The 17,529-nt window shown below is 41.6% G+C and overlaps 1 protein-coding gene across 3 annotated transcripts in view; it reads right to left on the reverse strand.

The window, feature by feature from the left end:
• The window catches only part of LOC144602332 (1-aminocyclopropane-1-carboxylate synthase-like protein 1), a 66,667-nt gene that overhangs the window by 14,952 nt on the left and 34,186 nt on the right, over positions 1-17,529 (reverse strand). For all 3 annotated transcript variants that reach the window (XM_078415323.1, XM_078415322.1, XM_078415321.1), the window contains 8 exons: positions 17,338-17,397; positions 16,914-16,984; positions 13,366-13,435; positions 8,611-8,677; positions 6,863-6,960; positions 6,687-6,764; positions 5,720-5,820; positions 4,315-4,404 (listed from right to left, as the gene is read on the reverse strand). In XM_078415323.1, coding sequence (XP_078271449.1) covers positions 4,315-4,404; positions 5,720-5,820; positions 6,687-6,764; positions 6,863-6,960; positions 8,611-8,677; positions 13,366-13,435; positions 16,914-16,984; positions 17,338-17,397 — 635 coding nt within the window. The remainder of the gene's footprint in view (positions 1-4,314; positions 4,405-5,719; positions 5,821-6,686; positions 6,765-6,862; positions 6,961-8,610; positions 8,678-13,365; positions 13,436-16,913; positions 16,985-17,337; positions 17,398-17,529) is intronic.

Here is a 17,529-nt window from a genome sequence, read left to right on the forward strand (position 1 = left end):
CACAGCAACTGATATTGCTGCTGAAACTCAAAAGGACACAGTGTTAAAACAAGTATACGAACAAACTTTGTGTGCATGGTCAGAAATAAAACCAAATCCTAATGACCTAGAACCTTGTCACAATAGATGACATGAACTGTCATGTGAGCAAGGGTGTATTAAATGGGGTCACAGTGTAGTAGAACCCAATTGCTTATGACAAAGATTGCTCAAAGAAATCTGTCGTGAACACACAGGTAATGTGGGAATGAGGTCTACAGCCAGAGGTTGCATGTATTGGCCAGGATTGGACAATGACATAGAAGCAATGGCAAGCAAATGTTGGAGCTGTCAGAGTTGTAGAAGAGGGCCTGCCCAGTCCCCTTTGCAAACATGGTCTTGGCCTACTGGACCTTTTCAGAGGATTCATGTAGATTTTTGTGAAGACGGAAATAATAATTTTCTTGTTTTGGTAGATAGCCACTGAAAGTGGATTGAGGTGGTACATATCGGTACAAACACAACAACAGAAAGAACAGTAGACACTTTGCGGTCTATCTTTGCATGTCATGGATTGCCTGAAGAGCTTGTCTCTGACGATGGCCCCCAATTTCACGCTGCACTGTTCCAAACTTTCATGAAGCTAAATGGTATCACGCATACCTTAGTGCCAACATACCATCTGGCATCTAACAGCACAGCCAAAAGGTCAGTCTGGATAGTCAAAGGAGCTCTCAAGAAACAAGTTCTTGAAGAGAATTAAAAATTCAGTATGTCACAGCGGCTAACTAGTTTCTTACCGAAATATCGTACCACGCCACAATCTACCACAGGGATTGGCTGATCTTCTCATGAAAAGAAGGCACAGAACTAGACTGAGTTTGGTTAGACAATAGAATCAGAATCAGAATAAACTTTATTGTCATCCAAAAAATCAAGTCTTTTGGACGAAATTCCATTACCACAGTCCAACAATAAGAGCAATAAAAATAAAAATAAACAACAACACACACATCACAAACCAACACACATCCATCACAGTGAGTCTCCTCCAGTCACCTCCTCACTGTGATGGAAGGCCAGAATGTATTTTCTCTTCCCTGCTGTCTTCTCCCGCGGTCAGGCTGTTGAAGTTGCCACGTCGGGGCGGTCGGGGCTCCCGACATTGAAGCCCCCGCCGGGCGGAGAAAATCCTGCGGCCTGTTCCAGGCGGCGCTGGACGGTGAAAGGTCCGCAGCGGGCCGACCCAAGCCCCGCGATTCGGGGCGGACGAAGACGCTGCTGCTGCCAGAGCTCCCAATGTCAGCCCCCACCCAGGGGCCTGCGAGCTTCCGACGTCCCCGTGCCCGCAGCCGAAGCCTCCGGCACCTCCGAAGGCGAGTCGCAGCCGCACTCGCAGCGCCACCACAGCCTCCGAAGACAATAGACAATAGGTGCAGGAGTAGGCCATTCAGCCCCTCGAGCCAGCACCACCATTCAATGTGATCATGGCTGATCATTCTCAATCAGTACCCCATTCCTGCCTTATCCCCATACCCCCTGACTCCGCTATCCTTAAGAGCACTATCTAGCTCTCTCTTGAATGCATTCAGAGAATTGGCCTCCACTGCCCTCTGAGGCAGAGAATTCCACAGATTTACAACTCTCTGACTGAAAAAGTTTTTCCTCATCTCCGTTCTAAATGGCCTATCCCTTATTCTTAAACTGTGGCCCCTGATTCTGGACTCCCCCAACATTGGGAACATGTTTGCTGCCTCTAACGTGTCCAACCCCTTAATAATCTTATATGTTTCGATAAGATCCTCTCTCATCCTTCTAAATTCTAGTGTATACAATCCTAGTCGCTCCAGTTTTTCAACATATGACAGTCCCGCCATTCCGGGAATTAACCTAGTAAACCTACGCTGCACGCCCTCAATGGCAAGAATATCCTTCCTCAAATTTGGAGACCAAAACTGCACCCAAAACTCCAGGTGCGGTCTCACTTGGGCCTTGTACAACTGCAGAAGGACCTCTTTGCTCCTATACTCAACTCCTCTTGTTATGAAGGCCAACATTCCATTGGCTTTCTTCACTGGCTGCTGTACCTGCATGCTTCCTTTCAGTGACTGATGCACTAGGGCACCCAGATCTCGTTGTACGTCCCCTTTTCCTAACTTGACACCATTCAGATAATAATCTGCCTTCTTATTCTTACCACCAAAGTGGATAACCTCACACTTATCCACATTAAACTGCATCTGCCATGCATCCGCCCACTCACACAACCTGTCCAAGTCACCCTGCACCCTGCATCTTCCTCACAGTTCACACTGCCACCCAGTTTTGTATCATCTGCAAATTTACTAATGGTACTTTTAATCCCTTCATCCAAGTCATTAACGTATATTGTAAATAGCTGCGGTCCCAGCACCGAGCCTTGCAGTACCCTACTAGTCACTGCCTGCCATTCTGAAAGGGACCCATTTATCCCCACTCTTTGCTTTCTGTCTGCCAACCAATTTTCTATCCGTGTCAGTACCCTACCCCCAATACCATGTGCTCTAATTTTGCCCATTAATCTCCTATGTGGGACCTTGTCGAAGGCTTTCTGAAAGTCAACGTACACTACATCCACCGGCTCTCCCCTGTCCATTTTCCTAGTTACATCCTCAAAAAATTCCAGAAGATTAGTCAAGCATGATTTCCCCTTCGTAAATCCATGCTGACTTGGAACAATCCTGTTACTGCTATCCAAATGCTCCGCAATTTTGTCTTTTATAATTGACTCCAGCATCTTCCCCACCACTGATGTCAGATTAACTGGTTTATAATTTCCCGTTTTCTCTCTCCCTCCTTTCTTAAAAAGCGGGATAACATTAGCTACCCTCCAATCCACAGGAACTGATCCTGAATCTATAGAACATTGGAAAATGATCACCAATGCATCCACAATTTCTAGAGCCACCTCCTTAAGTACCCTGGGATGCAGACCATCAGGCCCTGGGGATTTATCAGCCTTCAGTCCCATCAATCTACCCAACACCATTTCCTACCTAATGTGAATTTCCTTCAGTTCCTCCGTCACTCTAGGATCTCTGGCCACTAGAACATCTGGGAGATTGTTTGTATCTTCCATAGTGAAGACAGATCTAAAGTACCGGTTCAACTCGTCTGCCATTTCCTTGTTCCTCATAATAAATTCCCCTGCTTCCGTCTTCAAGGGACCCACATTCGCCTTGACTATTTTTTTCCTCTTCAGTTAGGTTCTACCTAACTTATCTCCTTAGGTTGAACGCAAATAATCTGATCAGAAACGTCATTATGGTGGAAGTCAAAAAGAACGTAGGTTCAATATCCTTGATCAGATTCGTGTTCGCAGCCCCCCTTACAAAGCAAACAAATGAGTGGTGGGAACAGTAGTTGAAGTATGTGGTACCAGGAGGTAATTGGTAGAAATTGCAGGACGTGTTAGAAGTGTGCACATACACCATATGATCCCAGCAAGAGCAAAGCATTGACGAAGAAATAGATCGGTCAGACTTTGGTATTATTCCAAGTTCAGATGTAAAATCGGAATCTCCAAAGAAAGTAGAGACAAAGGTAAATGATCCTGAACTTGACTCTCCGTTAGAACCACAACCTGACACTCCCCCTAAACCATTCAGATCACAAAGAGTGCGTAAACCAGTCATCAGATTAAGTTTATAAAATTATTCATGTTTGTCCAATTTACATGTTATTTTACTTTCTAAGGGGAGAGCAGTGTAGTGTATATAATGCTAACTGCAACTTTAAGAACTGAGTACTATAATGGTAGGATTTGTGTCATGTGATATATTCTATATCTTATCAGTCGTGAATATGTGTGAGTATGCACAGTGTACTTTTGCAAAGTAAAGAAGACCCACACTGGCAACAGCGTGTACTGAAAACCTGTGCTTGTTTCTATCTACATGCTGAAGCCATAATATCTTACCTAGATGAGGGAGATGAATTTGCACCAGAAATATCCTGCCATTTGCTAGGGCTGGGGTTAGGGGGCGAAGGCAGAACAATTTGTGTTTAAGGAACAATTGAAAGGACTGAGGAAACAGTTGTGGGCTAGTTACTGGGATTAGGTGGGGTGCGGATTTGGGGAGGGTGGATGGCAGAGGTCAGTCAGTGTGTGTCAGCCTCACCCCGTGGAGAGAGCTGGTGGGCAACAACATTCCTCAACAACTCGCCTCAGAGGCTCTTTAAAAAAGACAATGGGTTTCTGACAGAAGATAATATAAAAGTCAAGCACACCAATAATTGTAAAAGCAGCAAAATAATTAGAAGACATACAATATTTAATATTAAATTAAGACTCACTTGTCAAAGCTGAGGATACTTTGGAATGAGTTTACGTCATCAAATACTGAAAGCATGTACACTTCATCCACAATTACATGCAATTTGTATCTACATCACCAAAGGAACAAAAAACAGAATCTAAATAAGTTACTCATAAATCTCAATCAATTCAAAGGTTCTGATTTTTTTTCCCCCCAAGGTAACCAGTTGTTTTGCTTATTAATGGCACAGCGATATGGTAGAACCAACACGATCTTTGGGCAGAAAAAAGTAGCCTCAACTAAAATATTAGAATCAGCAATCTTTTTTGGATCCCATGACACTAGTCATAGAGTCATAGCGGCATAGAGTGATACAGTGTGAAAACAGGCCCTATTCCCAACTTGCCCACACCGGCCAACATTTCCCAGCTACACTAGTCACACCAGCATTTGGTCCATATCCCTCCAAACCTGTCCTATCCATGTACCTGTCTGTTTCTTAAATGTTGGGATAGTCTACTTTAAAAAATCTGAAGGAAAATATATGCACAAAATATATCCTACTGTTCCATGCTACTGCATAGGTTAAAATTAATGAATTGTACCAGACGGGTATTCTTACCATTGATGACATTTTTCTGCTAGTTAAATTAATCCAAAATACAGTAGCAAAAAATAGAATAAAAGAACTTGAACCATGCTTTGGGATCAAACTTCAGAATCATATCTTTTGCCTTCAAACATGCAAGGATATAACTTCAATTGTATCAGCAAGCATTAATACAGCGAATGCAGCGCCGGAGACTCAGGTTCGATCCTGACTACGGGTGCTGCACTGTAAGGAGTTTGTACGTTCTCCCCGTGACCTGCGTGGGTTTTCTCCGAGATCTTCGGTTTCCTCCCACACTCCAAAGACGTACAGGTATGTAGGTTAATTGGCTGGGTAAATGTAAAAATTGTCCCTAGTGGGTGTAGGATAGTGTTAATGTGCGGGGATCACTGGGCGGCACGGACTTGGAGGGCCGAAAAGGCCTGTTTCCGGCTGTATATATATGATATGATATGATAAGAGAGTGATGGGTCAATTGGATATGTAGAAATATGAAATTATGTATTTAATGCCTAAACAAAGCAATTGCTGTACATCTACTTCACAAGCAATGAAATCCCATCCTCCCAAGGAAATATGTTCGCTGCGATAAAGATTCAGACCATAGGCTACTTTCTCAAGTGGAATTACAAGGATGGAAATGAGATGTACATGTTAAATATCAAAGATATTTAAGGTCAGATTTATTTTCAAAATTGGATGATTGGAACACCTTAGGTGCAACAGCAGGAGCATTTGATGGTTTCATTGAACATATAGTTTTAAAGTTTTCATGGAAATGTAACAAAGTAAAAACATACAATTTTTCACTCTGGAACTGTGAATGTCTCACCTTTTAGCAAACTCAAGAAATTCTTTCATTTCTGTTGCTGAATAAATATCACCCAGCGGATTGTGAGGGTTTGTTAGAATCATGGCTGTGACCTTCTTACCCTGTGATTACACAGAAAAATTATTAGGGGTATTTCAAAACAATTTTACAATGAAAGGTTAGTATAATTAGAGTGAAGATTTTAAGATTGCCTCCTTCTTTGTAAAAAATGACCTTCAAAAAATTATGCTTTTTTTTTTTAGTCATGCAATAGTAATTATAATAACCAAAATACAAAGTGCATCATTAAACTTGTAATTATTTTTGTGTCGGGTACTTCAATTTCTCATTCTGATTTACAAATGTTTCCACCTTCCTTTCAGTCTCTCAAATTTAGTTTAGTTTTAGGTTAGAGATACAGCACGGAAACAGGCCCTTCGACCCACCGGGTCCGCACCGACCACCGACACATTAGGGACAATTTACATTTATACCAAGCCAATTTATCTACAAACCTGTACATCTATGGAGTATGGGAGGAAACCTATGATATATCGGAGAAAACCCACGCAGATCACGGGGAGAACGTAAAACTCCGTACAGAAAACCACCTGGAGTTAGGATTGAACCCGGGTCCCTGGCGCTGTAAGGCAGCAACTCTACTGCTGCGCCACAGTGCTGCCCAAATTGTGGAATATATTTTAAATAAACTATGAGACTGCTATTGTATAATCCTTAATGTAATAACCTGACTTAGCACTGGAATTCCCATTCAGCTCAATGGGGATTCTGACCTGGAGCTGAGAAAGAAAAGGTTGAGTTCAGTTAGTTAGTTTTTCTAAACAAATTTTCCTCTTTCACTGTTGTTCTTTATCGCAACAAAAGCCTTTCACTGTACCTCGGTACAAGTGACAATAAACTAAACTGAAACCGAAACTTAAAAATTACTATCTACGATCAAAACGATTAAGATTTCTGAATCATTCACCTGGAGCTGTGCAGCTTCCATCGATTTTTTCAGTTTTCCCACTGTAAGTTGAAATGGACGTGTGTCACCATCAGTCACCTAAAACAAGGCCAAGGGAAATACACAGCAAGGCTTGGGTTTACACTACGAAATACAAGGACCCACAAAGTCGAATTTTCAGTTGTTTTTACTCTTACTTTGCTCTCCAAATGCACATGCAATGGTTTGACTTTGCTGTAGAGAAAAATATCATCCTTGATAACACCATAGTATGGAGTGGGTAGAAGAATTCTATCTGTCAACACAGAAGGAAAACAGTTACATTAAAGTAATATTAGCAAATAGCCAGTAACTTAGAATTTAAATAGTCCTTTACTATTGAACAAAACTATTTTATGAATGAATGAATGAATGAATGAATGAATGAATGAATGGAAGAATGAATGAATGAATGGAAGAATGAATGAATGAATGAAAGAATGAGTGAATGAAAGAAAGAATGAGTGAATGATACTACAGCATACTTGTTGCAAGTAACCAATGTTCAATGGCTGAATAGTGAAACCAGTTTATGAAAAGAATCTTTAAAAACAAAACAAATTTGTGGTTTTATTCAAAATTCTATTTTACTACTAAGCATCCTGATTTAGATGCAAATATGGGATATAAATTAGTGTCAATGGTAAAATTGTTCAACAAGTTCAACATTTCCCCAGAAATGTGTTGCACTGTATGCTGCTCATTGCACTGTGCACTTTGTGATATCAACCATGTCTGTCAGAATTGCACTTTCAACAATAGAATGTCATAGACAAGAGTTCAGGCAGATAAATGGTTTAGGTTTAGGTTTATTATTGTCAAAAGCTATTAGGTTCACCAGGTTAATTCCTGGGATGGCGGGACTGACATATGATGAAAGAATGGGTCGACTGGGCTCGTATTCACTGGAATTTAGAAGGATGAGAGGGGATCTTATAGAAACATAAAATTCTTCAGGGATTGGACAGGCTAGATGCAGGAAACATGTTCCCGATGTTGGGGGAGTCCAGAACCAGAGATCACAGTTTAAGAATAAGGGTTAGGCCATTTAGGACTGAGATGAGGAAAAAAAATGTCACCCAGAGAGTTGTGAATCTGTGGAATTCTCTGCCTCAGAAGGCAGTGGAGGCCAAATCACTGGATATTTTCAAGAGAGAGTTAGATTTAGCTCTTAGGGCTAACGGAATCAAGAGATGTAGGGAAAAAGCAGGAACGGGATACTGATTTTGGTTGATCAGCCATGATCATATTGAATGGCGGTGCTGGCTCGAAGAGCCGAATGGCTTACTCCTACACCTATTTTCTATGTTTCTATGTCTTTACCTGCAAGACCTCGTGCTTTGAAGCAAACTAGCTGTTCAGGCCATCCATGCTCCCTGTCCTGCCCCAAACCTTGTCTGGCCTGCCTCCTAGACATGCAGCTTTAATCTCCGTACTTAGTTCAACTTTCCCAACTGGATCATTGATAAAGCAGCTGATGATAACTGGACTATAGATGCTATCCTGAGGCGACAAGGAATACTAGCAGTAATGCCCTGAATCTGCAATGGTTAGCCTGTAACAATCATGAGCATGTTTAGCTGTTGAGAAAGGGGAGGTGGAGAAACCAAGGTTTTTTTTGTTACTAACTCATTTGAATAGTGTTTGTAGCAAGCACAGTTACTCTCAATCCTGTTCTACGTTTTAGTTTTAATATTCATTTCTGGATCAGGGACTGAGCTTTTAATTGATTTTTACAAGTCCATTTCAAACACTGACAGTAGTTTAAAAGATAGTTATACAATATTGATATGTCAAATGTCGTGGAACAACATCACATCCACAGTACAACTCTAACCCACTCCAACCCAAAACCAATTATTTTGCTGTTCAAATAAACAACTACACAGTTTCGGCCTTCACCTACCTCCAGGATCACAGAGCACAGCAGACAATGAGGAAAAGAGAGATCCACATCCATTAACCACCACTATCTAGAATAATGACAAAAGTATTGAATGCATCATTCTTGGTTACAAAGTATTTCATGTATAAGTATTACATTTGTAAGGAAAAATAACACCTACTCAAACTCCATCTGTAAACAAAATTACAGATGTTATTCTTAACTTCTTCCTTTCTCCTTCCTAGACTTGAGAAATATTTGCTCACTTCTATCCATGCATTACCTTGGGATGCTCTTCATATTAGAAATGCTAAACAAAAGTAACTTTTATTATTGCTAAAAAATGTTGTTCATTGTCAAGTGTGTGGAGATAAATGGATATTCAGGTCTCAGAATGAAAAAGAATCAAAGAAAAACTGCCAATATTGAAATAAGAAAAAAATGCTGAAGATATCTGTACAGAAGAACAAGTTTCAAATCAGTCTGAAGAAGGGTCTCAACCCGAAACATCACCCATTCCTTCTCTCCAGAGATAGTGTCTGTCCCGCTGAGTTACTCCAGCATTTTGTGTCTATCTTCGATTATAACCAGCATCTGCAGTTCTTCCCTACACATGTTTCAGATCAGTGACACTTTGATCACTTAAAAAATAACACAGTTCCCTTCTCCACAATACCTCCAGCTGTGTGTTTTTAATCCCAGTACCTGTCATGTGTGGGTTACAGAGAGATGAACAGCCATGACCGAAATTCTGCTCTCGCACTGTGGCATGGTGTATGTTGAATGCTGGGTGCCTTTTCTGTAATCATTCATTCATCTACATCGTTGTAAATGGAGCCATTTAACTTGTTAATAGCTAATACACATAACCTGCAAAAATTCAAATGAGTGCTATCTAGTGAATTGTCTAGTGTCTATCCATCCAGAGAGGTTGATATGTGGGATCGTTTGGAGTGGAATTTCTGGGTAGTGGAAATTCAAAACCATGTCCTCTGTGCCAAATTTAGTAATAAGGTGCAAGCAGGCTTATGATATGCCAGGGCTATGCTAATGGCTAACTAAGCAGCTTGGATCACAAACTAAACCCACATTTAGAGGGAGTACAGAGAAGGTTCACCAGATTGATCCCTGGGATGGCAGGACTTTCATATGAAGAAAGACTGGATAGACTAGGCTTATACTCGCTGGAATTTAGAAGACTGAGGGGGGATCTTATTGAAACATATAAAATTCTTAAGGGGTTGGAGAGGCTAGATGCGGGAAGATTGTTCCCGATGTTGGGGAAGTCCAGAACCAGGGGTCACAGCTTAAGGATAAGGGGGAAGTCTTTTAGGACCGAGATGAGAAAACATTTCTTCACACGGAGAGTGGTGAGTCTGTGGAATTCTCTGCCACAGAAGGTAGTTGAGGCCAGTTCATTGGCTATATTTAAGAGGGAGTTAGATGTGGCCCTTATGGCTAAAGGGATCAGGGGGTATGGAGAGAAGGCAGGTACAGGTTACTGAGCTGGATGATCAGCCATGATCATATTGAATGGCGGTGCAGGCTCGAAGGGCCGAATGGCCTACTCCTGCACCTATTTTCTATGTTTCTATTAGTGGAACCATCATATGGGCTAACTTTACTTTTATTAACACTGTTAACCAATGTCCTATAATATTTGATTGTTTCATGGGACATGCAGCACGAAGGTAAACCTTAAAACGTTACAATTTTATCACAGAATCATAGAAATGTGCAGCACACAAATGAGCCCGTTTATCTCACCATGTCCCTTTCCAACGCGATGCCTATCTATGCTGATCACACTTGTCTGCATTGCTTCATGCTTTTGCTATCAATGTCCAATTGCCTTTTCGGCAGAGTAATTTTATCTGCCTCCACCACCAATTCCTTTCATTGATTCACTGAGTTGGCCTCCTTTAAATTTCTCCCTTCTCATTTTAAACCTGTGACTTTTAATTCCAGACTTCCCTGCCTGGAAAAAGACTCTGACCGTCCTACCAATGTCCCACATTATAAACCTCTTGAAGGCCACCACTCAAACTTCTACCTGACAAAAACCCAGCCTGTATAATCTCTCTTTATAACTACAGCCCTCTGTTCCATCTTGGTGAATCTCTTCTGCACTCTTTCTATTGTTATAACACATTGCTATTCTTCTGCTTTTTACTATTCTATCCACCCATGTCACCACTTTCAGAGAGCTATAGACTTGCATCCCAAGGTCTTTCTGTATATCAATGCTCCTAAGCCCCCTGCCATTTACTATATGTGCCCTACCATAATTTGACCTCCCAAAGTGCATTACCTCACACTAGTCTAGATCGAGCCCCATCTGTTACTACTCTGCCCAACTTTCCAGCTGAACTGTGTCCCACTAAAAACATATCAAATCTTTTTTGCTATCTATGACTCCACCAATTACCATGTCACTTACATATATAACAAATATATATTTTGCTGATGACATTTCTTCAGCATTAGCCATAAGTCTAAATCTCCATTGTGAATGTGTGCAAATGGCTCATTGCGCTAACAGTATTGTGAATTTATCAGCAGCGTGTAAAATACTTTTTCCAATTCAACTCAAGTCATACGGCCTGGAGACAGATTCTTCGTCCCATTGAGTCCACACTGACCATCAAGCACCAATCAGCACTTATCCTTCCAACTTTGTTATATTCATATTTCCATTAACTTCCCCAATGTTCTACCACCCACCTACGCAGTGGAGTAAATTAACAGTGGCCAATTAACCTACCTACCTGCACTTCGTTCAGATGTGGGAGGAAACCTGAGCATCCGGAGAAAAATGCAAAACGTACCAACAGATTTCACTAAGAATCATAGGTTTTTGCATTATTGTGTGTACAGTGCAGCATATTTTTTATATCAGATGTCCCCTGGTATTCCTCGTAAACTTTATTCTCATTCTGACTTTCTTAGGGTGGATGCTATCAATGAGAAAGAAGAGAACTCTTCTGAAGATCAGGAAGAAGGTGAAGGAGGGGAATGCAATTCATTAGGCCACTGCTGTGCCCGAGTTCACAACAGGCCTGTGTTTGCAATTAGCATGTTTCCCTTATGCTACTTTCCAACTCTCTTAAATTATTCTTCATGAAAGGGGCCACAAAGGGGAGCAGGAAATTGAGTTGCAGTGGCACTCGTAGCTGTTCAACTGTGTCACCTCAAACCCAGACCAACTCAAATAACACCCCAATTATTTTAGATTGTAACTATTGCGGATCATGGTCAATACACATTGAATGATTGATTGAAGAATGCACTTTGAAAGGTGATTCTATTCCTGGGGTTAAAAGACCACATTATCAGAATGTCTGATATTGTTGAAAGTAATTTTAATAATAATAACTTGCTATCGTATAGTGCATTTGACACTGTAGCTATCCTAAGGTTCTTCACAGAATAATAAAGGAGTTAAAAGTGCTGCCAAAAGGAAGGTTTACAAGACATTTGAAAGGCAGGAGGAGCTGGCAAAAAAACTTAGCAAGTTTCAAAATAGTCAAATCCCTCTGAGAAAGAAAAATTCCATGGGGCACAACATTCATTTTGATTAGCTAAGAAAGTTAAAGATGGTATTAAACTTGAAGAATAAGCATAGAATAGTGCAGAGAGCCACTGATCTCCTTATTTAAGGATGGATGTTAATGCATTGGAACAGGTCAGAGGTGATTTACTGGAATATGTTTGTTATCTTGAAGAGACGATTGCTGACCTTGTATTTCCTAGTGTATAAAATAGCGAGAGGTGATTTGATTGGTTCATAAGATCCTCAAGGTTCTAGATAAGCTAGATGTGGAAATGATGTTTCCTCTTGTGAGAGAGTTTAGACCGAGTGATCATGCTTTAAAAGTCAAGCGGCGCCCATTTACGGTAGAAGAGACAATATTTTTTTCTGAGGGTCACAAGTCCCTGGAATTCTCTTCCTTCAATACTGATAGAAGCAGAGTTTTGGAATATTTTTAAGACAAATAAACAAGGATTGAAAGATTACAAAAATAGACACAAAATGCTGGAGTAACTCAGCAGGTCAGGCAGCATCCATGCAGAACATGGATAGGCAACATTTCGGCTTGGAAATGGTACAAGTAGAGGGGGAGAGGGAGCGGTCAGCCAGGTTTCAGGGGAAGGTAGGGGGAGGCTTCTTGGGAGAGAAAGCGGGAAGGGGATGTAGGCTGTTGTGGGTTAGTTACTTATAATTGGAAAATTCAATGTTCATACCGTTGGGTTGCAAGCTACCCAAGTGGGATACAAGGTGCTGTTCATCCAATTTGCATATGGCCTCACTCTGGCAATGGAGGAGGCCCAGACTAGAAAGAACAGAATGAGAATGGGAGTGAAAATGGCTAGCAACCGGAAGCTCCAGTGGGCATTGGCGGACAGTGTGGCATTTGGCAAAACGGTAGCGGAGTCTACACTTAGTCTCACTGATTTACAGTAGCCCCTATCGGGAACACTGGACGCAGTCGATTGAAATATTTCCACAGGTACACGGGAATGCAGAGCTGGTATTAGGAACAGATCAGCTATGATCTTGCAGAGTAGACTTGAGGGTCTGAGTAGCCTTCTCTTCCTCCTAGTTTGTAGGTTCAGGCAATGAACCAGGCTAATCAAAAGATCTGCCGCAAAGTGTCACGAAGAGATAGAAGGGACATTAACCATTCCCATCCTCTGTAATACTGTTTATTAAAATTCAAGTTTAATATGCCCAAATATTCATTTTTTCTTTTTATTGGTTACTCCATTACTCACGTTGTCAGGTTTGAGGAATACAGATGCCTTACAGTGATGCGTCAAAAACCTTCCAACTTCCACTCTGAGGCTGAGGTGGCAGAAAAAAGAAAAAAGGTAATAAATGTACCTCTTGCACATGTCTTCATGTTTAAATTCTGGCTTGAAGCAAAACATACATTAACAAAATTAACAGGTTAAAAAAAGTAAAAAATGAACAGTTTCAGCAATATTACTTGAATGCTTATATTTCTTTCTCATAAATGTAAGGCCATTTAGTAGTTTTGGAGCACTGTGACATGATCTTTTGTTGCTGGCTTCAAGGAGTATCAAATGGTGAGTTTATGAAGCCCAGTAATGCTGGGGTTTAATAGAGATAAGGAAATGTCAAGCAATGAAAAAGTTATCAGTTGAGTTTATCTACTTCAGTCAACCTTAAAAATAGCAAGCAATAATGAAACTTTGGAACTCAATGTGTTCAAGATTAAAGTTTTCAGTTTGATAAAAACAGTTCAATGTTACAGAAGGCATTTAGTAAGAAGTCCCAACAGGCTACATTGTGATTTATAGCTTTTCAAGTCATTATAGTTTTAAGACAAGGTTTGGCGCTGATGTAGCCTCATTTTATTTTTACCAAAGGATGAGTAGTGGAAGAGGGGGTGATGGGGGAAAGAGGTCAGCGTTTAGTCAAAAATAAAGTGGTACATGCTCCTTGGTGTTATCACTAAAAAGCAGCATTGATGGTATTGCAGAAATGGTGTTCTTAATGACTGTATTCTTGGATTCTTTTGATAGGATAATATCATAAAAAGGCAGCCAGAATCATCAAAGCCCCGCACCACCCTGACTATGCTCTCATCTCCCTACTACCACCAGGAAGAAAGTGTAGCAGCCTGAAACCTGTGACTACCAGGTTCAATACCAGCTTCTTCTGTACCTCCAAACTAATGGCACCATACTGTGGCAACATTTTGCCAGCACAAGACAGGAACATATATAACAGTTCTGAACTTATTTGGATAAAAGAAACAGCACAAATCAGTGCTAAAACTGACAAGCTGCTGGTCCATTTAAATGTGCAGAAAGGAACTGCAGATGCTGGTTTAAACCGAAGAGAGGCACAAAAAGCTGGATGAAAGATATGCATAAAAGTCACGATGATAAAGGAAACAGGCCATTGTTAGCTGTTTGTTTCTGGGGCTACCCGGCATTCTCTCTCTCTCTTTCTCTCCCCAACCCAAGTCGCAGCATCTCGTTTTCACACAACAAGCAGCTCTGTTACTTTTTTGCATATCTTTCAGTCATTGTTCATTATCTCTCTATATCATCGTCTATACCACTCATTTCCCTTATCCCTAACCAGTCTGAAGAAGGGTCTTGACCCGAAATATCACCCATTCCTTCTCTCCAGAGATGCTGCCTGTCCCGCTGAGTTACTCCAGCTTTTTGTGTCTATCTTCAGTCCATTTAAATGGATCCGTTCTATTGTGATCTCCCGACAGCAATGGAGCTACTGACTGTGAGGGATTCCCCGATGGCAGGGGAATCCCCAAACTCATGGAGATCGTAACTGCTGGGAATACAGTGCCAGGAACCATCGGGTGGGGGGGGACGGGACTCCATTGTGTCCGGAAACGTGTCGCCAGGTCTGCAAGTAAGACTGAAGCACAGGGTATTATGAACCCTCAACCAACCATTCTACTGGTCAATGTACAATCCCTAGAAAATGAGGAATTAATGGCAAGGCTGCGTTTTCAAAGAGAGACGAGGAAAAGCTGTGTGCTCTGCTTCACAGAGGCATCGCTCAGTCCAATCTCCCCATTCTCGGCCCTCCAGCACTAACGTTTCTCCATTCATCGCGTGGACCAAACGGAGGCATCAGGAAAAGGGGGAGGCAGACCTCTGCCTCATGGTAAGCTCTTCGGGATGCTCAGACGTAGCAGCCCTGTCCAACTCTTGCCCTCCGCACCTGGAACACCTGACAGTGAAGTGCTGTTGCTTCTGGCTCTCAAGGAAATTCACCTCCATCATCATGTTGCGATCTACATCCCCCCAGGCAGACGTTCATCCAGCAAGGAGGAGCCGCACACCGTGGTCAACAAACACCAGACTGCATACCCTTTTCCTATCTTAGCCAGAGGGTTCAACAAGGCGTTTGAAGAAGTGACTTCCAAACCACAATCTGAAAGTGTCCTGCAGCACTGGAGAATCAAACACTGTTGACCACTGCTACTCCACCATCAGATATGCCATCGCTACATTCCTTGCCCTCACTTTGGAAAATCTGACCACCTGGCTGTACTCCCTCTTCTTGCGTGCGGGCAGCAGCTGAAGAGTGCAGCCCCAGCGCTGAGGACTGCACTAAGCTGGTCAGGGGAGGCAAAGGAACAACAGTGGGATTGCTTTGAGACAATAGGCTGTACAATGTTTATGGACACAGCAACTGACCTGAACGAATACACCACGTTCGTTACTGACTTCATAAGGAAATATACGGAGGATTGTGTTCCCACCAAAACCATTCGAGTGTTCTGCAAACCAGAAGCATTGGATGAAACGGGAGGTCTGCAATCTTCTTAGAACCACATCTCGGGCAATCAAGTCTGTTGATGTAGATTCATACAAGTCCAGGTATGACCTCAATAAGAGCATCATAAAGGCTAAAAGGGGCTTTTGCTCTAAATTAGAGGATGAGACGGTCATTCAGCAGCCGTGGCAGGGCTTGTTCACCATCACGTCCTATGAGGCAAAACCAAGTGGCAGCTCAAGGGACAATGAGGCATTACTCCTGGACAAGCTCAATGTATTCTATGCACGCTTTGATAGGGAGAATACTGATGTGCCTTCTCAGGGTTCCCAAAGCCCCCAATGATATTGTAAACTCAGTCACCAAGGTCGATGTCAGAAGATCCTTCAGGAGGATCCTTCGAAAGAGTCTGGACCTGATGGTGTATCAGGTTGCTTTCTCAAAACGTGCGCGGACCAACTGGCTGGTGTTTTTTGCGGATTTCTTCAATCTCTCATTACTGAGGTCTGAGGTTCCCACATGCTTCGTATTCCTTTCTCTGGCTTCACAATTTGCATTCTTCTATCCTTATCTCAAACTTTTTGCCTTTTCATCTATGGTCTTTGCGCAACCATCTGCCAATCAACCCCCCCTCCCCCTCACCTGTACCCACCTATCACTCGTCAAGTTTTGTCCTGCTCCCACTTCTCTTCCAGTTTTCCCCCCTCCTCCAGAATTAGTTTGAGGAAGGGTCCTGACCTGAAACGTCACCTATCTATGTTCTCCAGAGATGCTACCTGGCCCAGAGTTACTCCAGCATTTTGTGTCTTTTTGTGTAAACCAGCATCTGCAGTTCTTTGTGTCGCTCTAGATTTCATTTTAATATCTAAACTGAAACAACAAAACATCTCTAACGATATGCGCTGAACATAAAATGCGCTGAAATAACCCAGAACATGTAGTCAGCTTCCGATTTTTGACTCAGTATATGTTCGTGGATGCACATTCAAATTATTGTGATGTAATATCAATAAACTACAAATTAAAATCACACAGTACTTACAACTCTTGTCCATTCCAGTCTGGACACTCCAAGAGTGGCAGGTCCATCTGTATTACGTCAGTCTGCATTACCTGCAAAAAAGAGCAATCAACAGTTCAATTGAGCATGCTTAAACAGGGTAATCATTTAATAACTATAAATCTACAAGTCAGTTATGAAAATGGTTTAAACTCTGTTGAGTTCATTTGGACATTTAGAGTTGTATATGAAAGATTCTGGACATGAAACGGAAAGACAACCACAAATCTTCTGAAGAAATCAGATATAGAAACCTTTGTTGAAAGCATCAAATTCCTTTGCAAACATGATTGCTTTAAATTACTTTAAACATTAGCATAGGAAAAAGTTGAATGACATAAGTACCATTTAGGAAGCGCATTTAAGTCATTCTTTGAATGATATAAAAGGGTACAGTTGGACATACCCTTTTGGAAAGAAGATCAAAGCACAACTTGTTTTCACTGACTCCCAGATTAATAATGCCCTGGAAGAAAGACGAAAGCAAATCAAATATAATGACATACATCTGAACAAAAGTAAATTATATTCAGATATACTTTGCAAATTGTCCTACAATTTCAGTGATAGGTGGCTCCAATTCTACCCTCAAAGTCAA

The sequence above is a fragment of the Rhinoraja longicauda genome, chromosome 18, assembly GCF_053455715.1.
Source record: "Rhinoraja longicauda isolate Sanriku21f chromosome 18, sRhiLon1.1, whole genome shotgun sequence".
Classification (NCBI taxonomy): domain Eukaryota; kingdom Metazoa; phylum Chordata; class Chondrichthyes; order Rajiformes; family Arhynchobatidae; genus Rhinoraja; species Rhinoraja longicauda.